The sequence below is a fragment of the Myotis nattereri genome (assembly GCF_964212035.1).
Source record: "Myotis nattereri genome assembly, chromosome: 7".
NCBI lineage: Eukaryota > Metazoa > Chordata > Mammalia > Chiroptera > Vespertilionidae > Myotis > Myotis nattereri.
The window spans coordinates 31,097,531-31,120,155 of NC_138082.1; the positions used below are offsets into that span (position 1 = coordinate 31,097,531).

Consider the following 22,625-nt stretch of genomic DNA (forward strand, 5'->3'; position numbering starts at 1 on the left):
AGTTAAGTCCACCTGCTTTTAAGAGTTGGCCCATTTAAAAAATCTCAGCCATGCCCTAGCCTGTTTGGCTCAGTGGACAGTGCATCGGCCTGCAGACTGGTGTCCCAGGTTCAATTCCAATCAAGGGCACATGCCCGAGTTGCAGGTTCAGTCCCCAGTAGGGGACATGCAGGAGGTAGCCGATCAATGATTCTCTCATCATTGAGGTTTCCCTCACTCCCTGGAATCAAAAATATTTTAAAAACTCAGCTGTCACTGGGGGTACTTTAAAGGTTTTCCTTGATTTCAGAGGGAGAAACGTGAGAATCATTCGTCAGTTGTCTCCTGCATGCCCCCTACTGGGGATCAAGCCTGCAACTCCAGCATGTGCCCAGACCAGGAATTGAACTATGACCTCTGGCTCATACATCTTCACTCAACCATTGAGCCACATCAGCTGGGCTGGGGCACCATTTTTCAAGTAAATGTATGATGTCAGTCCCTTGACCCTAGACATCTCATCAACCTTTAACTTCTAACAAAAGTGTGTGTGTGTGTGTGTGTGTCTAACGGGCAGGGAATGTTTAATAAGTCAGTTAGAATGTCTGGGTACTGCACATAGTGCAAAACCAAAGGCCTTTCTTATAGCTCCACCTAAGGTTGCTGGAAGATAGACCAAAAAATACCAGGTCCATCATCTATTGGATTGGTAGCTTCTTCCCCAGCCTCACAGTCCCCATTGGTCCATTCATCCAACATTAGTCACTGACTATTCCAGAATCCATACTCAGCATGTATCTAAGGAGGCCTAACCAAAGGGCTCCTGTTCCTCTTTCCTGAGCTTGTCAGAACACACTGGCCTCCCAAGAAGCCAGAGGAAACTTCCATTTCACCAAACTTGTGGCTGGAGCATTTGAAACCTAAGCATCAAGCATTTTCATCAGGGGTGGGATGGATCTGAAGTGGGTTTACCATGCTCCACCTTCAATGTTCCAGGAGAAACACTCTAGGAAGTACAAGTCTGGCACCAGAGTTTAGGACTTTTAATTTGTCCCATAGCTGCTGAAGCAAAATTATGATAAAACGTTCTGCTTTCCTTTATATCCCAACACACACACAAAAAAACTATTTGTAGGAAAAAAATGGTTTTGTACACGGGGAAGAAACAATATAAATTCAAAACTTACAGATAAGGGTTAGCTCTACCACTCATCTCTTTAAAAAGTTTATACGAATATCCAGTCAAAACCAACAGGTTATCTCCTTTGAAATGTTATCTAAATGGATTTCCAAGTAGACCACAGGACTGTATACTGTCTTGGAATGTCCTTAGAAGGCTCTGTCATTGATCAGGTAACAGAGTAAAAACACCAGAGTCCTTTCTTTTTCAAATGGAAGAGGGAAAGACAGGGATCGAAGAAACTAATCAAACTTCGTCTTCTTTCCTTGTGGCTTATGGTCTCCCCCTCCTCCTCTGCCTCCTCGGAAGCCTCCTCGACCTGAAGGAAGGGAAGACATCATTAAAGAACAGGTGCAAAGCTGCCAGGTCTCCCTCCCCCAGTGATAGTGACCACTGATGTGGACCCCAATGATCCTTACCTCCAAAACCTCCCCGGCCTCTGCCACCAAATCCACCTCGGCCTCCTCTGCCACCGCCTCGGCCTCCAAAGCCACCTCTGCCTCCACCACGACCCCCGAAGCCACCTTCACCCTTAGGCTTGGCCCAGTCCAAAGTAACTTTGTTTCCATCAATTTCACCGTCTTCCATGGCCTCCTTAGCGGCTTTGGCATCTTCCTCACTGTTGAAGTCTACAAAACCAAACCTAAAACACCAAATAAAATTATCCATTATAAAGCAAAGATATATGGAAAATACACTCTAACTTCATTCATTCCAGCAGGCTCTTCAAAAATGGAATCATTTTCCCCACTAGAAATGTAAATTGAATCCATTCCAGACCACTAAAGGATTCTGTTTTAATCTTTCTTATACATAAAACATGTCTAACATATTGTTTTATATAAACAAACATTTCTCTTCTTACTTTTATGGAACCACCCCTACTGGCTTTATTTACTTATTTTAATATATATTTTTATTACTGATTTGAGACAAAGGGAGAGGGAGAGATAGAAACATCAATGATCAGAGAGGATCTGGGGATCAAGCCCACAACCCAGGCATGTGCCCTGATCAGGAATCGAACTGTGACCTACTGGTTGGTTCATGGGTCTATTCAGCCTTAACTAGCCTTAAATCACTTTCAGCACAGGTTCCACTGGTGCAGCATCTTCTTTCTCAGGGATCATGGCCTCAGCCAGCTGCTTTTCATTTATCCAAATCAACAACAGTTTTTCTATCTCTCCAATTTCCTGTGATCATTGTTTTTCGAGCACTTTCACACAGCAACATCAGCACTCTTGTTTTAAAATTATGCTAAGCTTCCATTTCACCAGCAAAACACACAAAAATATTCACAGCACAATTTCCTGAGATGCTAACAACTAGAAGTTTAGAGGTAAACTGATTTACATTCTCTCCCGTCTGTGGCCTGAGAGATGCTTTTTGTCATGCTAATGTATCAGCATAAAAGGGTTATCACGTCTAGGTGAAAGGGCCTAGAACTGCAGTTTTGTTATTAGAAATATTTTTTTTCTGTGAACAAGTTGGTCAAGAACAGAACTGTTTGAGATGGGAGACATTTAAGAACTGAGGTTTGACTCACATATTGGACATCGATCCCCAAGAAAGTAGCCTTGCTCAATTGAGAAAAGACCAAAGTGTCAAGAGTAGCTCTCTCCAGAAAGTTGAAACTGGGTTTACTGACAGCCTAAATGCAAAAATGTCTCACAGAACAGCAGAATATACCTCTGAAGACAGGAGGCAAAATAATGCTAGCTCTGTGAATTGTCTCTTCTTCTCGTGCGAATCCATAAACTGCCACAGAGCGACAGAAAGGAGCTCATTGAGAAGACACACTGGATGAGAGGTCCCCACTCAGTGGACACTGTACCCTCCTGCACCTTACCCTTTGGAAGAGCCCGTCTCCCGGTCAGTGACTATCCTTGCCCGGACAGAGCCATCAAATGACTCCTTCAATGTCTCTTCCGTAGTCTCCTCAGACAGACCTTTGACAAATAGAGTTTTGGATGGCTCTGGGGAAGAACAAAAAATAATCATTCATAATGATGACATGGATTTATGTAATGTTTAGAATGACCACTAGCCAAGAATGCTTGTTGTATCGGAACCCTCAAGTGTCTCTATGAGAAAAAGAAGGTAATCTTAGACAACTAATACTTAATGAACTCAAAGGGCTTAAATCAATTGCTATCTCAAGTCTACTTTGACCACCAAAGCAGATCTTTTACAAAAGCAGGAGAGCCAACCCAAACAAGTGAGACAGATCTCAAGCAGGAAGCTACAACCACTACACAGGGCAGTAAACCACGGGCAAATCTGTTGCTCAGAGCTGAAGTGGCTGGATCAGAACTTGACTATCTAGAGGAATTTTCTTGGATTTCATCAATTATTTCTCAGATAATCAGTCATCATATCCAGTGCCATTTACTCAGCAACAACAGAAAAAAAAAAAGTTCACCTCTAGATCTGACCCAAGTTGAACCATGGCACTGAGGAGAGCTATCCCCCAACCACAACACCCTGGTAATTGTAACTTACGGCTTCTTGCATTAGGTGATCCTCTGGGTCCTTGCAATTCCAGCCTGATTGCTCTGCCCTCAATTTCTCTTTTATTACAGGAATTTAAAGCTTCTTTAGCATCTTCAAATGAAGCAAATTCTATAAATGCATACCTGAGGATGAACAATATTTAGAATAAGTTACCAAGCTCATGGCTCCTCTGCAATTGTACCTGATGCCATAAGTCTTTTCTCCCCGCTCAAGCAAATAAATGAGGCTCTTTATTTTATACTGATTTGTATAGCTAAAAATGATTCAACTTCTGACAGACAGGGTTACAGGATTATATCTATTCAAAACACTCTTACAGCCAATGACTGACAACATAAAGATACAAATTACTATACCCTTTAGATTTGCCATTTTGGTTCTGGGGCACTTTGATAAAAGTTGCCTTTTCAAATACTTCCTGAAGAGTTTCTTCTGTTGCACTGTAGGAAAGGTTGCTTAAAACCAGAGTTTTTGATTCACCTACAAATAAAGAGATGCCAAATTAAAACTGTGAAACAGTGGTTCACAACTTCAGTCACAGCTATATCTTGTTCTTAAGAATTTCTGTGCTTAGGAGAGTTAACATACTAATGTTGATGCAGATAGAATCCCATTTCGAGTGTCTCAATATACTGAGTACCTATAATGCACCGTTATGTCTGGCTTCCTTCCATTCCTGTTATTCAAAAGTGTAAGCTAACTACTGATCTATATCTTCCTAGAACAAAACTCTAATTTTAAAATTTACATTAAGTAAAATTTTAAAAATGTACATGAAGTCATTCAAAATATAAAACAAAGGAGTTAAACTTGTCTACGTTCTAATGCAAAATGATTTCATATAGCTCTCATTCAAAACACAGAATTACTATTACAAATAGAAGCATAACTTGCTTAACTACATCTACACTCAGTCAGTCATCTTATATCAAATTCAAAGATGCAAAGGATTTCGCTCCATCAATTCTAGAACCCTGTAGGAAGCCCATAAATTCTTACCACTCCAAGTGCTGTTCTTTCCACCTCTATGGTCTTGATTTTGACCTTTCTCTCCAGTATAGTACAGAGAAATGGATCGCCCATCTATTTCTGTCCCTTGCTTTTCTTCCAAGGTTTTCTCTGCATCAGCTTCTGTCTTAAATTCAATATAAGCAATCCTGCAAAAGGGTGTTTAAAAAAAAAAAAAGGAATTTGCTTGATTTTTAAAACGATATTAATTTTTTTAAATTTTTTATTTTTTATTGATTTCAGAGAGGGGAGAGAGACAGAAACATGAATGATGAGAGAGAATCTGACTGGCCACCTACTACATGCCCCACACTGGGGATTGAGCCCGCAACCCGGCTGGCCTCAAACAGCGACCTCCTGGTTCACAGGTCGACGCTCAATCACTGAGCCATGAAGGTTGGACAATCATATTAATTTTTAACACAAATAATTGCCATTCCTTACAAAGCATACACTATATATTTTGTAATCCTTTTTTCACATTAACTCCTCTTTTAAAATCACTATAAATTAAGTACATTATCCCGATTGTACAGATAGGAAATTAAGGCACAGGTTATAGATTTGCCCAAATCACACATAGGAAAGTTGGGCCATTCCTTTCATAAATTAGAATCATATTGATTTATAAAACTCTTAACATTCCGATAGACACAAAACATACCCTTTACTTTTTCCATCCTTGCTGACTAATCTGATCTCCATAGCATCTTCAAACACTTCTTTTAATTCGTCCTGAGTAACTTTATAAGGCAGATTTTTTGCCAACAGTGTTCTTGCATCTCGATCTAAATTTTAAAAAACACAAAATGAATTGGATGGGTTAAAAGACCTTTCTCCTTACCTCTAAGATACTGACCAAGAGAAAAGTTCTGTTTAATAATTTGGGGTCCTATAAATGTACAAAAGACAGACACCAATAGTATGGCAATACAGCAGTAGCAAGACACAAGCTCCCGTCACACCCGACATCAAACTATGTGCTGGAAACTTGGAACTCAACCTAGTAGGTGCTTAGCAGTTTGTTTCAAAAATGTATTCTCGCCCTAGCTGGTTTGGTTCAGTGGGTAGAGAGCATCAGCCTAGGGACTGAGGATCCCGGATTTGATTCTGGTCAAGGGCACATGCCTGGGTTGTAGATTTGATCCCCAGTGGGGGGCATGCAGAAGGCAGCGATCCAAGATTCTTTCTCATCATTGATGTTTCTCTCTCTCCCTTTCTCTCTGAAATCAAAATATATACTTTTAAATATATTTTTATTGATTTCAGAGAGAAAGGCAGAGGGAGAGAGATGGAAACATCAATGATGAAAGAATCATGGATTGGCTGCCTCCTACACACCCCACACTGGGTATCGAACCATGACCTCCTGGCTCATAGGTCAATCCTCAACCACTGAGCCACACCAGCTGGGCATTTTAAATTTAAAGTCATGAGCAGCACTGGCTGGTGTGGCTCAGTTGGTTGGGCGAAGGCACAAGCCTGGGTTGTGGGCTTGATCTTCCAGGTGGCCGACTGATGGATCTCTCTCAAAAATCAATTTAAAAATCTTAAAAAAAGAGTCATGAACACATATGAAACATGACAAAGTACAAGAAAGATACAGAAATAGTCAGGGATTTGATCTAGTTCCAGTGAGGAAAGATCTCCCTATATTAGGGTATGCCTGTACATCTAAACAATTATATAATTTTTTAAATACATTTTTATTGATTTCAGAGGGAGGGAGATTAGAAACATCAATGATAAAAATCATTGATCAACTGCCTCCTGCATGCCCCACATTGGGGTTCAAGCCTACAACCTGGCCATTTATATGCCCTGACCAGGAATGGAACCCTGACCACCTGGTTCATAGGTCACCGCTCACTGACTGAGCCATGATGGCTAGGCTATATTTCTTTTGAAGGTTTTTTTAAAATTTAGGAAAAGAGGCATCAATTGGCTGCCTCCTGCACGCACCCCGCCCCCCCTCCCCCAACTGGGGGAATCAAGCCTGCAACCTGGGCATGTGTCCTGACTGGGAATTTGAACAGGCAACCTTTTGGTACATGGGATGATGTTCACCAACTCAGTCACACTGCCAGAGCTAAACAGTTATTTTTTATTAGTCCATTCTTGCTTGCTGACTCAGGAATTTCTAGCACCAGCAAATACTGCCAGGCACTACTGTAAACATTTAACATTCTAATTTATTTAATCCTCACAAGACTGGGGGGGGGGGGGGGGGAGTAGTTATTTAACCTGGCCAGTTACTCTAGAAATATATCAATGAAGGAAATACCTCCCAGTATCACAATTACCTAAAGCAGTACATACCTTTTTTACTGTCTTTTCCCTTTGGTTTTTCTAGTTTAATTTCATTGCCAAAGACTTTTAAACCAGTGAGTTCTAAGGCTTTTTCCAGGTCCTCAGCAGATTCAAAATCCACATAGCCAAACTTCCTTTAAGGTGATAAGGCAAAGGATAAAAATTACAGTTTTAAAAAAACAGAAGACCCCTCATTAACATGTATTCTAGACAAACAGCAACACTAATGCGATGGGGCAAACGGATTAAGTTAAAAAGCACCACACTCTTACTAGCAAAATTAAGTAAGACACTGAAAACTCTGGATACAGACTGAGGTGTAAGTACCAAGACCTAATGCAGATCCACCTCTGAGTTTGTCTTTTTAAAAAATGTTTCATTGACTTTCCACAGAGAGGAAGGGAGAGGGACAGAGAGCTAGAAACATCGATCCGCTGCCTCCTGCACACCCGCTACCGGGGATGTTCCTGCAACCAAGGTACATGCCCTTGACCAGAATCAAACTGGGACCCTTCAATCCGCAGGCCAACGCTCTATCCACTGAGCCAAACCGGTTAGGGCATGAGTTTGTCTTTATTAACTATACTGCTCATAACAGCTAACAAAAAGAACTTGTTAAAGCATCAAGGTAGGAGAATCCTATCTGGTTATTTGTATCTAATAGTTTCAAATTAAATATTTTTAAGAATAAAAGCTTGCCGAAACCGGTTTGGCTCAGTGGATAGAGCGTCGGCCTGTGGACTGAAAGGTCCCAGGTTCGATTCCGGTCAAGGGCATGTACTTGGGTTGCAGGCACGTCCCCAGTGGGGGATGTGCAGGAGGCAGCTGATCGATGTTTCTCTCTCACCGATGTTTCTAACTCTCTATCTCTCTCCCTTCCTCTCTGTGGAAAATCAATAAAATATATTTTTTTTAAAAAAAGAATAAAATCTCATAGCTTATCAAAAATTATTTTGTGCTATATCAAAAGTTAAGGGAGATTATGGAAACTTCAATTGGGGAAGGTCATACAATTTAATAATCTAAGTAATAGTTCATTAATGTCTAAACTTTGAAGACACATTCATGCTTAAGAGTAAAGTACTAATGTTCTAAAAAGGGAGGGAAAAAAGCATTAGCAGACCCAGGAGTACAATGGCTTAACTTCCCCATACCTACCTGGACACACCAATTCTGACATCCACAACAGCAAGATCGTTTTTAGCAAAAACATCACTGATACCCGTTTTTAATTCAGGAGCAGACTTGTTGAAGTTCAGGTTTCCAACAAAGAGATTGAAAGCTGTAGTCGGTTCTGTGGCTGCACAAAAAATTAACTCAAATTAATCTGATTTATAAAGTATGGGATGAATTTGATTTCCAACATAAATTTCTATACATAGCACATCAGCATACTGCAATGTAACATCAGGTTTCAGTATTAAGTCCCTTTTTTGTTCATCACTTGTGCTATTAGGTGCAAATCCCTCCCCCTCTCCATTCTGACAAGTTACCTTCCACTTTCTGTTTCTTGGCCTCAGGAGCAGCTTTCTGTTTGGCCATTTCCTTCTTTCGTTTTCCAGGTGCTTCTTTGACAGGCTCTGGACAAGATTTCAAACAAACTGTGTTATCCATAAGTAACCACACATATTCAGTATCTTCTTTAAATAAAACTCATACCAAATCACTTTAGAATCTAGCTCAATTACCTTCCTCCTCCTCTTCCTCATCATCCTCGTCTTCATCATCTTCATCGTCCTCCTCATCATCATCTTCATCATCATCATCATCATCCTCATCTTCATCGTCCTCCTCATCTTCATCCTCAGCTGTGCTCTTGGCCTTCACAGGAACAGCTTTTACAGGAGCTTTCTTGCCTTTGGCTGGTGCAATCTCCATTGGTTCTTCTTCAGAGTCTGAAAGAGAAGCTTCCTAGTCAAAAACTCAAAAGAATTATCCCCAAACCAACATAGTTTCAGATAAATCTAGAGGGAAAAAAAAATACATAATACTGTGCTTAGTAGTTATAGCAAGAATTAACAGATTACTTGGAAGCAAAACCCTATATCATGAAAACTACTCATAGAATGTGCTGTGTTAAACATTTTCTCAGAGACAGGCAATCATTCATGGCTAACTAACACCCTAGTATACAACCAGCATGGAAAATCCCTGGGAGGATTTTTATCTAATCCCCATGGTGTCATGGAAGGAGTATGTCTGCATGTTGCCCACCCACTCCACAACCTCACCCTAATGTACCTTGCAAACAAGAGAAGAGCCCAAGAACTACCAATAGAACGCCTTACCATCTTCGTCATCATCCTCATCCTCATCTTCATCCTCATCTTCGTCATCATCCTCATCATCTGAGGCAGGAGCAGCAGCAGTAGCTTTCATCACTGCTGGCTGAATTTCATCCTCATCTTCATCCTCATCCTCCTCATCGTCATCATCCTCCTCTTCACTGTCGTCATCATCTTCCTCATCACTATCTTCCTTCTTGGCATTCTTGCCGTTCTTTGCTCCCTTGACTGGGATGGCTGCTCCCTTCTTACCAGGAGTTGCTACCAATGCTTTGCCTGGTGTGCCTCCCTTCTTACCAGGTGTGGCTAATGCTTTGGCTGGTGTAACTGCTGCCTTTTTGCCAGGGGTTGGCACAGCCACTGCCTTTTTGCCAGGGGTGACAACTGCTTTCTTGCCTGGTGTGGCAACTGCAATCTTTTTTGTTGAGGAAACCATCACCTTCTTTCCTGGAGTTGTGGTAGCCTTCTTGCCTTTTTTCTGAGGAATGATAATCTGTAAATTAAATAAAAATAAACATGAGTCTATTTTTAAACTCAAAAAGTGAGCATTGGTTCCCACATAAATGAGTGCTAAATTCTGGCACTACCTCTGGTTCAAGACCACATAGTATTAGGTATACACTAGCATGTTAAGCTATAGCATCATGTTACATGGCCTTCTCTGTACCTATGAAATCACAGTCCTCATTTTCAGGTAAAATATCCAATCATAATAAACCCTTAACACTTCAAATACCTCTGGACCCAGACTTGTGAATTTCTTTACCTCATATTGTAATTGCTTCGGCTTTGGCAAAGCTCTTCACCTCGCCCAAAAGTACCCAAATGCAGTCTAAAATTAGACTATCTGGATCTCATCTGCTACTGTGTGGCCCTAGGAAAGATTTTTTAAAGCCTCAAATTTTTTTCTCTTCTGACAATGATAACTAATGTTACATGTTGTTTTAAGGATTATGAATTTCTGTAACTAAGAGCTCTGTTAAGTGTTATTAAATCATTTGGGGAGGTGGTATAAAGTTCACTGAAAGCTCAGTATTAGGACCAGAGATAAAATGAGTTATCAAATAGGCTGGACAGTCCTTGCAAAATTAATATGAAGAGTGGGCAGTTAACTTGATAAAAACATTATCTACATTCAAGTCACACTCAAAGTTACTTCTCGTTGACCATCAGTTTTATCAAGTTATGTGTTAAAATAAGACTTGTAGTTGTCTTTACAGTAAGCAACAGTAGCCAGGAGTACCAAAGTGTCATCGTCAGTATAAAGGGAGCTGGCGTTCCTCCCTCCACATTATAAAGTGTGACTATTGTTACAAAACTCATACAGAAACAGAGACCTGCTTGGCGGCTGGAAAAGGAATCTGGTAGGACTGATCTCAGACCTGAATACAATGCCCAGCACCACCACATACAAGACAGCTAGCTGTCCAGGCTGTTTCCTCATCTAGTATGTGGGGCTAGCAAGTTGAAACTGGAAAAATGATTTAATACATCATCATGAGGAAGAGGCTCTAGTCTTTTCTCTCAAGCTCATCCAAATACTTGCCCTTACAGTAATTTTGACGCTCAACCATTTCAATAAGGCATGTATGAAGGAATACAATCTTACCTTTGCCAGTATTTTCACGCATACAACACGACTGTACATGACTCTGCATTAAATTGTACATAATTACCTCTTCTCCACTGCTTTCATCTTCTTCATCTGACATTTCCTCATCTTCACTATCTTCTTCTACCTCCTTTGGAGGAGGAGCCATTTTCTTGGGGTCACCTTGATTTTTACCAGCCTACAATAGACACGGTCATTAGCACATTAAACCTCCCACATTTTGCTCATTCTTCATAGTACAAGGTCATCTCCCTTTCTCAGAACCCACTTTTCATTCTGTCAATTACAAATAACATAAACCAACCCTAGGTAAAAAGGCAATTTCAAAGAAATCATCTCCCTCTTCCTATTGCCTTAAGCACACCCGTTTTAAAATTTATACTTCCAAAATCTACTCTTATATCAGGCACAATTTCTTAATACTCACTAGCCTACAATGGAACCATTTTAATGCCAACAACTCAAAACCTCACCTGGGGAAAACTGCCTTAAAAAACCCTTTGATGATGGCAGTAGAGGTGTCCTAACATATGCTGACAGATTTGACTGTGTAGTGAACACGTGGTGCAATACACAGCTCTTGTAACATAGAAACCCACACTTAAACCCTTTATGTTCATGTTGACCAACGTCACCCCAATAGTTTCAGAAAAAAAAACCCTCAGTAAATTCTGGCACCTTATCCCACCACTCCTCTGACGTTAAATCAGGGCAACATTGAAGAAAACTCACGTCTTTAAGACCATTGGTCTTACAATTTTCCTTTCCCGGGGAAACCCCGCCCCAGGGCCACGTGGGGCCATCTCCACCATGTGCGCGCAGCCAGGCACAGAGAGCACGCGGCGGGGCCTCCTTCCGGGGTGCACCTCATAGTTAAGATCCTATAGGCCGCGGGCCTCCAAATGAAGAAATCCGGCCGCTCCCCACCTCACGGAACGGTCCCCTCCGGAGACGCCAGGACCCACGCGGCACGGCCCACGTGGCGGGCCGCCCGCCGAGGCACGTGCGTCAGGAGGCGGTGTCCCGCTCGCACCGGTCCCAGGAGTTTGGCCTCATCCCTCTACCGAGTCGCAGCGCCCCCTCGGGACTACGCTCAGTCCCGAGGTCTTTCCACGCCGTTTCAGCAACACCTGCAAGCTCTCCACCTCGCCAAAAAGTACCCAAAAAACGCGAGACCTCCGCATTGCTCACGCGAGACTTCCCGCAGCATGGCGCCCTCGAATGCGCCTGGGACGGCGCGCAGGCCCTCCTCCTCGCGGCGCCGCGCGCGCGCTCCTCAGAAAATAGGCCTCGGCGTCCGTGATTGCGCGAGGAAGGCCTCTTACCTTTGCGAGCTTCACCATGGCGGCGGCTTATGAGGGTGGAGTGTGTAGCGGGTGAGTGGCGCAGATGTGCCCAGAGGAACCAAACGGCGTCGATGGCGGCCGCTAGTACTGAAGAACCGGAGCGCGTACGTCTCGCTACCAGCTAGAGCTCGAGACTGAGGCGAAAGACTGAGCCTGCCCAGTAATCCCCTCTGGAAAGGCGACGACTGTGCCCTCGTGACTCCACTTCAACCAACCAGAGTTTGCGCTCATCCCACGAGCCAATTGCGAATCTCTATCGAGGACGTCGCGGGGCGGGGCCTGGGCAGGAGTGGGCGAGCCAAGGCCGCCGGAGGAGAGGGTGGAGATTCCGTTTCGGCGGCCTGGGGGGTGGGTCGCTTTGTGCAAGGCCGACGTTGATTGGATGGTGGGCGCGCGGTGACCGAAGCGCCCCTCCGCGGAGCCTGCGCCTTGGGACGGACATTTTTTGGCGCCGCGTGTGTCGATCTCGGCGCGCCGTAGGTACCGGCCCTCTCCTGCTCCCGGTGTGTCGGGATCCTGTCGACTCGGGCAGAGTTTTTCGATATCCCCGCCCCGCACCCCATGCTTAGCCTCTCAGCTGCCATGGAGAAAGGAATTCGCCTATATTTCCTTGATGAGCCCGAGACCTGGGTTCACAACGCCGGAGTGGGAGGCCCACCTTAGCCCCGGGTCCGCAGGTGATTCCTTCCCGGGCCACGCGCCTAACGTTGCCTCCGGAGAGCTGTGCATAAAGGCAGCCGGGGCTAGTGTGGGAGGCAACCAATCCATGTGTCTCTCTTGCATTGATGTTTCTCTCCCACTCTCCCTCCCTTCCAATCTCTGAAAAGAAATGGGGAAAATACCTCCAGGTGAGGATTAAAAATAAACAGTTCAAGCAGGGAATTGGTTCCAAGGTTAATAGAAGCCCAATGGGACCTAAGACACAAGCAGGAAGTTGCTGCCACCCACAGACGACCCCTTTCCAGGGATCACGAAACCGGCCGCGGGCGCCAGAGTGAAAGGACCTGGCCGTGGGCTCAGAGACGCGGGGCTCAGCCCTCAGCTCCCCGACTGTGCCAGTGACCAGGGACCCCTGAGCCTGCAGGAGGGCGGGCCCTGGGCCAGAGTCACCGCCCCTGACTCCCCTGCTGCACCTCCCAGTCCAGGCCCTGGTCAGCTTCCCCCTCTCCCTCCAGGAGGCCGGCCGGCTGGAGAGGAGTCCTGCCTGCGATGCGCAGGCCGGCGTTTCTAACCGTACTGCTCGGCAGCAGCTCGGAAAACCTCCCAGGAGCTCCAAATGGATCTGGCCTCTGGTTGCCATCTCCCCGGCATCTATTCCCTGTCTTCTCTCCAGGGATCCTCGCTTCTCCCCCTCCCCCTGCCCCCGGCATTTACCCATTTTCCACTTCACGGGGAGAAAGCAGACCTCCCGGGCGTTCCCACCTGGGGGTTGCAGACAGCCCTGGTCCTTAGCTGCCCCCTCCAGGCCCCCGGACGCTGGAGGCTCTCTCTAAAACAGCGGTTCTCAACCTGTGGGGCGCGACCCCTTTGGGGGTCAAACGACCCTTTCACAGGGGTCGCCTAAGACCATCGGAAAACACATAGATAATTACATATTGTTTTTGTGATTAATCACTATGCTTTACGTTCAATTTGTAACAATGAAAATACATCCTGCATATCAGATATTGACATTACGATTCATAACAGTAGCAAAATTACAGTGATGAAGTAGCAACGAAAATAATCTTATGGTTGGGGGTCACCACAACATGAGGAACTGTATTAAAGGGTCGCGGCATTAGGAAGGTTGAGAACCACTGCTCTAAAACAATGTTCTTTCACTGGGGACAGGGGAGCCTCTCTCTGCCTCACCCTCACCCTCACCCTCCTCCTCCTTTCCTTCTCTTGTCCTTCACCAGAGCAAGCTGCAGGGAGAGGAGAAAAGATGCTGCCAGTCCCTCTCAGGACCCCAACACCCTCTTGGTTGCTAGCCCAAAGGGCACTAGTGAACCACCTCTTTCTGCACCACTCTGTGGCTTTTTCCTTGACCGTGTCCTCCATGGAACGTTTCCCCTGCCTCCTTTCCCTCCTCCACCCTGTAAGTTCCCTCCTTGGATAATGCCCTCGACTCTGTGGTCTCAACTCCTGTATATATCCCTACCTCCTGCCCTCTGCTTGGGGCACCTTCTCTGGCAGCAGCCGTGGCTCCACCTCCCAGTGGAGAGCTGCCCCCCCCCCCCCACCACCACCACCACCATGGTGCCCAAATGGTGCTCCTCTCCAGGAACAACTTGCCTCCTGGGATCCAGAAAGCTGCCTTTGGTGTTCTATAACTCTTCACATTCAGAACGTCACAAACTGAACGTCACAGCTTCTTCCACCCGAACAGCCATTTTTCATATCTCGTTAAATGAGACACAGCAGCCAGCCCTCTGTGCCAAGAGCCAGCTGTCACCTTAGACCCAACCTCACCCTCTACTCCCACAGCAGGGGCTTCCCAAGGCCTGGCCTTCGGATGTCTTTGGGATCTGTCCACTACTCTGGCCACTACTTCCATTTAAGCCTTCATTTCCTGCCTGGATCAATGCAGCAACTCTGAACCAGCCTCCCCAACACCAGCCTCCCTGGCACCTGTAGCGTAATCCACCACACTGCACACACCTGGTTTTTAAATCAACGGTTATGGGTTATGGGTGCGTATGCTTCATGAGGTCACGTGGAATTCATCCTCTACACAGTGTCAGCAAATGACTGGTGCTCAGTAAATGCTGATTCCATGAATGATGGCTTAGAGTGGTTGGAGGAATGTCAGGATAAGTCAGGGAGGTCCTAGGAACTCTGGCGGGTGTTCCAGACAGTGTGGCATCACAAATACTCCAGAGAACAGGGCACCTGCTCTAGGTCCTCCAGCCTAACCCCAGCCCATGGCCGCCTTGCCTGAGCGGGAGCAGGCTTCCCAGCAAAGGACTGTCTTTCTTGAATCCCCACTGTTCCCCGCCTGGGCCTCAGCTTCTGTTCCTGTCCAGTCCTCCATCTGCCCTCCTGTGCAGAGGATTGAAAGAAGGTGAGGTTGAAAGTAGCTGAGGGTCTGGACCTCAGCCTTGTAAATTCAGAAACCTGAAATTTTAAAAAATCATTTATACCTCACACCCGTTAGGATGCCTATTATTAAAAAAAAAAAAAAAAAAAAAAAGCCCTAGCCAGTTTGGCTCAGTGGATAAAGTGTCAGCCCAAGATTGAAGGGTCCCGGGTTCCATTCCAGTCAAGGGCACATACTTCGGTTGCAGGCGCCATCCCCGGCCCCAGTGGAGGTGTGTGCAGGAGACAACCAATCCACGTGTCTCTCCCATCCATGTCTCTCCCTCTCTGTCTCTCCCCCTCCCTTCCACTCTCTTTAAAAATCAATGGAAAAATATCCTTGGGTGAGGATTAACCAAACAAACAAACAAAACAAAAGAAGAAGTGTTGGTGGGGATGTGGAGAAATCGGAACCCTATACTGTGCTAGTAGCAATGTAAAACAGTGCAGCTTCTTTGGAAAATAGTCTGGCAGCTCCTTAAATGCTTAAACAGAGTTACCATATAATCCCGCAAATCCACTCCTATGTATATACCCAAGAGAAATGAAATCATAGGTCCATATAAAAATGTGTACATGCCCTAGCTGGTTTGGTTCAACAGATAGAGCAGTGGTTCTCAACCTTCCTAATGCCAGGACCCTTTAATACAGTTCCTCATGTTGTGGTGACCCCCAATTTCATTGTTAAAAATTGAACATAATTAAAGCATAGTGATTAATCACAAAAACAATATGTAATTATATATGTGTTCTCCAATGGTCTTAGGCGACCCCTGTGAAAGGGTGGTTCGACCCCCAAAGGGGTCGAGACCCACAGGTTGAGAACCGCTGAGATAGAGCATTGGCCTGTGGACTGAAGGGTCCCGGGTTTGATTCCAGTCAAGGGCACATGCCCGGGTTGCGAGCTCGATCCCCAGTAGGGGGCCTGCAGGAGTCAGCTGATCAATGATTCTCTGTCATCATTGATGTTTCTATCTCTCTCTGAAATCAATAAAAAATATATAAATATATAATTGACTGGGAATTGAACCATGACCTCCTGGTTCATAGGTTGATGCTCAACCATTGACCATCGGTCAGGCTGAATTGTACACTTTTGTGGATGAAAAAAGGGTTCTGTGGAAAGTAACCTCACAGGATGGTCTGATCATAAACTCCTAACTGGGCAGCTCATACTGAGTAGTCACAGCCCATATCTATAGCTTTGTTTTTTATTTATTTTTAAATATATTTTATTGATTCTTTACAGAGAGGAAGGGAGAGGGACAGAGAGTTAGAAACATCCATCAGCTGCCTCCTGCACACCCCCAACTGGGGATGTGCCCGCAACCAAGGCACGTGCCCTTGACTGGAATCGAACCTGGGACCTCCCAGTCCACAGGCCGACGCTCTATCCACTGAGCCAAACCGGTTTCGGCTATAACTTTGTTTTTTAAATATGTTTTTATTGATTTTTAGAGACAGGGAAGGGAGAGGGAGAGATAGAAACTTCAATGATGAGAGAAAAATCATTGATGGACTGCTTCCTGCATGCCCCCTACTGGGGATCCAGCCCGCAACCCGGGCATGTGCCCTGACCAGGAATTGAACCAGGGACCTCAGGGAGGATGGCACCACACTTAACCAACTGAGCCACACTGGCCAGGGCAGGCCCACAACTTTTTAGTAAAAGGTTTGTCTTGGCCTTAAACAAGCCCTGTCCATTGTTTCTGTGCATCTAGGTTAACACATTTTTGAAATAACCACCTCAGCAGCACATAATTATTACATAATTAACTATCCTATAATCCAATCCCTGCCTTCTTTCCCACCTCCATGTGATCTCCCTTATTATCCCTCCTTAATTTCAACTGCATAAAAAAAGCTGCTGAACTGTTATTTTCTGGAGCCTTTGAGATCTTGCTCCCCAGTATGTCATCCGTTTGGCTCAAATAAACTCATAAAACTTTTCCACAGTTTCAGACGTTTTTTACATTGACACTTTAAAAGGGTGACTAAAAATAAATAAATAAATAAATAAAATAGCCCTAGCCAGTTTTGCTCAGTGGGTAGAGCTTCGGCCTGCAAACTAAAGGGTTCCGGTTTTGATTCCCATCAAGGGCACGTACCTTGGTTGCAGGCTCCTCCCCAGCCCGGGCCCTGGTTGGGGGTTTGTGCAGAAGGCAACCAATCGATGTGTTTCTCTCACATTGATGTTTCTCTCTGTCTATCCCTCTCTCTTCCACTCCTTCTAAAAAATCAGTGGAAAAATATCCTCAGGTAAGGATTAAAAAAGAAAAAGGTGACTATTATGGCATATGAATGATATCACAATAACAAATTTTATATAAAAATATATGAAGTTCAAGGAGAAATACATGAACCGTGACCATTATTTGGAGGCCTGCAGTGGAAGCTGAATCAGAGGTAGCTTGGCAAATTTGGAAGGCCAATTGATGACCTTCACAATATATCCAGAATCCCAGCCCTCCTCAGCATCGCCACACTCCAAGACAGTGAGATCTAGTCCCAACTACCCCCTCTGCTTTCCAGCCTCATGGCTTTCTTTGAAATCTCTGGATTCACCCAGGTACACTCTCACTTCCAAGTCCAGGTCTCGTTTCTCTCACCTGAGATCATGAGTGTGGCCATTTGATGCCTGTTGCCTCCCATGAGATCAGCAGCAGCTCCAGAGCTCCCCATGGGGAGCTGGGCCTCGCCCGCTGCCTGGCAGAGCAGGAGCTCAGCAGATGTTTCTGGAGTAACCTGGAGTCAGGAAGAGCCTTATCGAGGAGATGTCATTTAGGTGGAGACCATAAGGGGAGGGGAGAGTGTCCTGGGCAGGCACAACAGCTGTACAAAGGCCCTAGGGCAGTGGTTCTCAACCTGTGGTCGCGACCCTTTTGGGGATCGAACAACCCTTTCACAGGGGTCACCTAAGACCATCGGAGAATACATATATAATTACATATTGTTTTTGTGATTAATCTCTAAGCTTTAATTATGTTCAATTTTTAACAATGAAATTGAGGGTCACCACAACATGAGGAACTGTATTAAAGGGTCGCGGCATTAGGAAGGTTGAGAACCACTGCCCTAGAGAGAGGGCTGGTGCCCTCTTGAGGACTCAAAGAAGACAGAAGGACTTGAAGACTCTGGATCCAGGTCAAGGAAGACGATCCACAGCAGAGGGAGCTAGAGACCCAGATAGAGGTTTGAAAGACTTATGCATGAGGCACCTTTCATTGCAGCTGCTCAAAACTGTTTTCATACTCAAGGGGATTCACTGGCTCCCAGTACTGCAAAGTGCTGGCACCCTGACTCAGCACGTCAGGACTGGCTTGATCCAGCAGCTCAAACATATCATCCTGGACTCTGTTTTGTGTCTTTCTTCCCCCACGTCTCCATGTCAGCTTCATGCTCAAACCGCTTTCATCATTGTGGCAAAATGCATCTTGTTGCGGTTCAAGCAGTAAACCTCATGTCTCTATATCTTAGAGTCGGGAGGGAGCTAGAAATATCCTTCCCAGCTACCCCAGCTAAAAAGAAAGTCTACTCCACTGCCCTTGGGTTATAGGCCGATCCTGAAGCCAGGTAATGGGACTGTGCTGATAAGTGTGGGCCTGAGCCACCACCCTGCCCCCAGGCTCAGGTGGGTTGGTACTTGGGACAGTGGGTATCCAAGAATAATCAAGGGAGTGGCTAGACAGCAGAGAAGGGTCATGGGAGATAACCACAATAGCCAAAACACTCAAATTCTCAATCCACCGGCGTGGCTCAGGGTTTGAGCATCTACCCAGGAAGCAAGAGGTCACTGGTTCCATTCCAGATTTTGGGCTCGATCACCAATAGTGCAGAAGGCAGCCGATCGATTATGCTCTCGTCAATGTTTCTGTCTATCCCTGTCCCTTTCCCTCTCTCTAAAAAAAAAAAAAAAATTTAATAAAAATGTTTTAAAAAGGAAGCTCAGCCCCAGCTGGTTTGGCTCAGTGGATAGAGCACTGGCCTGCGGACTGAAGGGTCCCGGGTTTGATTCTGGTCAAGAGCACATGCCTGGATTGCGGCTGGATCCCCAGGAGGGGGCGTGCAGGAGACAGCTGATCAATGTTAGCTCTCATTATTGAAGTTTCTATCTCTCTCTTCCTCTCCCTTCTTCTCTGAAATCAATAAAAATAAAAAATAAAGCTCAAATTCTTTTAAAAAAATATATAATGTTATTGATTTCAGAGAGGAAGAGGGAGAGAGAAACATTAATGACAAGAGAGAATCATTGGTCAGCTATCTCTTGCACGCCCCCTACTGGGGATTGAGCCGCAACCCAGGCATGTGCCCTGGCTGGGAATCCAGCTGTGATCTCCGGGTTCATAGGTCAAGTCTCACTGGGTCAGAAAGCTCAAATTCTTAATTTCATTTTCTCATCTATATGGGGGTACCATCTTTACTTTGAGGGATTATAAAGAACAGACAAGTAAGTGCTGCCATCGTCACGGAGGTGACCTCAGACAGAATCCCCTGTTCTGGGAAGGAGGGGATGGGGGTGGGGTGCTGATTTCCCTTCAGTGAAAGGAAAGGCTGGAGGACCTGGCGATCACTATGCCAGTTTTACTGCTTGCTCAAGAGAAGCGCAGTGGCCGAAACCGGTTTGGCTCAGTGGATAGAGCGTCGGCCTACGGACTGAAGGGTCCCAGGTTCGATTCCGGTCAAAGGCATGTACCTGGGTTGCGGGCACATCCCCAGTGGGAGATGTGCAGGAGGCAGCTGATTGATGTTTCTCTCTCATCGATGTTTCTAGCTCTCTATCTCTCTCCCTTCCTCTCTGTGAAAAATCAATAAAATATATTTAAAAAAAAAAAAAAGAGAAGCGCAGTGGCCCTTGTTGGCCAGCAGGTGGCAGCGCTGAGGAGATTCCTAGTTCCGGTGCAGCCCCAGGGCCTGCGCTAGATGAAGGGTGCTGGGCCTCTCCAGGCTCAGGGCGGTGCTTTCTTCAGAACCTGAACTCTAAGGTGCCGCAGGCGTGGCTTCGTGGGCGTGTGACTCACACTTGGAAGGGCCCTGGGATTGATTTAAACCATATGGTTTCTTATGTGTGAAACCATAACAGTGTTGCACAGGAGCCCTGCATTTTAATTTTGCACTAGTCCCCCAAATTATGGTGCAGGTGGCAGGGCTGGTCCTGCCTCAGGAGCCCCATTACTGCTATTTCCCACAAATGTGCTGGAACCTTCTTCCCTTTGTTGGGCCTTTGCTCAGTCTCCCAGGGCTCCTGATCATGCTTGTCTCCGTCAGCTTACCTTCTGCTGGGAAGCTGGAGAGGATGGGGACCCTACAGGGGGAAGATGGGACCCTATATGTAGCTTGGGGTGTGCCAGCAGGCTGCTGGCGCTGTGCCCTGGTCAGGGGTCAGCATGGGCTCTCAAATTTGTCAGAATTATTCCATGGAGGTGGAGGCTGCTGTCAACCGCCGGGCCAACCTGTATCTGTGGGCCTCCTATACCTACCTCTCTCTGGGCTTCTATTTCAACAGCGACAACGTGGCTCTCGAGGGCCTGGCCACTTCATCCGGGAGCTGGTGGAGAAATGCAAGGGCACTGAGCATCTCTTAAAGATGCAAAATCAGTGTGGTGGCCCCATTCTCTTCCAGAATGTGCTGAAGCCTTCCCAAGATGAGTCGGGCAAAATTCAGGATGCCACGGAAGCGACCAGGGCCTTAAAGAGGAACCTGAACCTGGCCCTTTTTGAGCTGCATGCCCTGGGTTCTACTGGCACAGAACTTCATCTCTGTGACTTCCTGGAGAACCACTTCCTGGATGAGCAGGTGAAACTCATCAAGAAGATGGGCGACCTCTTGACTCACCTCTGCAGGCTGCCGGCCCCCAGGCTGACCTGGGCAAGTATCTCTTCAAAAGGCTGACCCTCAAGCATGGCGAGGAGCCTTTGGAGCCCAGAGGCCTTTAAGGGGCCTCTCTGTATTCCCCTGGTGTCTGGCCTTTGCCAGAGTCTCTCCCTGAAGGAAAGGCCTTATTTATGGTAGAAGTCCAATAAATTTACTGTTTGGCAAATACCCAGGAATAAGGGTTTAAGGCAAGAATCAGCAATAGTTGCTACAATTAGATCAGTGAGGAAAATTATAAGAAACAGGATAGAGCCCTGACCGGTTTGGCTCAGTGGATAGAGCGTCGGCCTGCGGACCAAGGGGTCCCGGGTTTGATTCCAGTCAAGGGCATGTACCTTGGTTGCGGGCACATCCCCAGTGGGGGGTGTGCAGGAAGCAGCTGATCGATGTTTCTCGCTCATCGATGTTTCTAACTCTCTATCTCTTTCCCTTCCTCTCTGTAAAAAATCAATAAAATATATATATTTTTAAAAAGAAACAGGATAGAGAGTCTCAAAGTATCTCCCCATAAGATACTGATAAACGACTAATTTTATAATGAAGAAACCGGATGAAAATCATCTTAACCAAATGGTCAAAGTTAACATCACCAGGAATGAGGCAGATGGACATGACATGCCTCTTGATATAATGCACCAAGAAGGATACAACATTTGGGGGTAAGATTATCACATAAGTGGAAACAAAGAGTGATAGGGGTTGATTGGGGGTTTGGGGAAGATGGGTCAAGACAGACTTTTCTGAGGTGGCAACATTTAAGCTTGGACCTGAGTAGTCAGATCTGGAAAGGAGTATTCCAGGCAGTGGAAACAGCTACATTAAAGGACTCAAAGCACAGAAAGAAGATAAGTACTGGGCATGCAGTGAGGAGCAAAATGGAAAAGAGATCGAGGAGACAGGAGAGCCCCTATTACATAGGGCTTTGCAGTCACATGGTAGGGGAATTTAGTTTTGTCTTTTTAAAAAAATATATTTTTATTGATTTCAGAGAGGAAAGGAGATGGAGAGATAGAAACATCAATGATGAGAGAATCACTGATCGGCTGCCTCCTGCACACCCACCACTGGGGATTGAGCCCGCAACCTGGGCATGTGTCCTTTCAGTCCGCATTCTGACGCTCTATTCACTGAGCCAAACCAGCTAGGGCAAGTTTTGTCTTTTTTCCAAAAAATTTTTATTGTGGTAAAATATACATAAAATTTGCCATATTTAATTGTTTTTAAATATACAGTTTAATGGTATGAAATACATTTGTAATATTACACAACTATCACTGTCATCCATCTCCAGAACTTTTTAAAAATTATTTAGCCCCCCCCAAAATAAATTAAAATAAGATAAATAAGTAAAAATTATTTAACTCAGCCGGCATGGCTCAGTGGTTGAGCGTCAACCTATGAACCAGGAGGTCAAGTCACAGTTCATTCCCGGTCAGGGCACAGGTTGTGGGCTCGATCC

The 22,625-nt window shown here is 45.4% G+C and overlaps 1 protein-coding gene and 1 pseudogene across 3 annotated transcripts; one reads left to right on the forward strand and one right to left on the reverse strand.

The window, feature by feature from the left end:
- Positions 1-1,007: 1,007 nt before the first annotated feature.
- Positions 1,008-12,437, reverse strand: NCL (nucleolin). 2 transcript variants are annotated; one of them, XM_081096241.1, is made up of 14 exons: positions 12,214-12,437; positions 10,953-11,066; positions 9,280-9,769; positions 8,680-8,886; positions 8,485-8,571; positions 8,150-8,291; positions 7,001-7,125; positions 5,346-5,469; positions 4,673-4,830; positions 4,030-4,153; positions 3,662-3,795; positions 3,009-3,135; positions 1,579-1,802; positions 1,008-1,478 (listed from the first exon to the last, which is right to left on the reverse strand). In XM_081096241.1, exons 1-14 carry the CDS (start codon positions 12,229-12,231, stop codon positions 1,402-1,404), a joined length of 2,151 nt encoding a protein of 716 aa, XP_080952367.1. In that variant the 5' UTR covers positions 12,232-12,437; the 3' UTR covers positions 1,008-1,401. The 2 variants fall into 2 exon arrangements, with proteins under 2 accessions (XP_080952367.1, XP_080952368.1); XM_081096242.1 differs by lacking the exon at positions 12,214-12,437 and adding an exon at positions 11,816-12,059.
- An 8,241-nt stretch (positions 12,438-20,678) lies between these two features.
- Positions 20,679-21,228, forward strand: LOC308522551 (ferritin light chain-like; annotated as a pseudogene). Its single transcript has one exon. The product of its transcript is annotated as a ferritin light chain-like (transcript).
- The last annotated feature ends 1,397 nt before the right edge of the window (positions 21,229-22,625 follow it).

Coding starts and splice junctions, on each gene's coding strand:
- NCL (XM_081096241.1), bottom strand. Junction 1,803..3,008: donor GAGACGGGCTCTTCCAAAGG/GTAAGGTGCAGG, acceptor TTGGTGTTTTAG/GTTTGGTTTTGTAGACTTCA. Junction 1,479..1,578: donor AGGCCGGGGAGGTTTTGGAG/GTAAGGATCATT, acceptor CCCTTCCTTCAG/GTCGAGGAGGCTTCCGAGGA.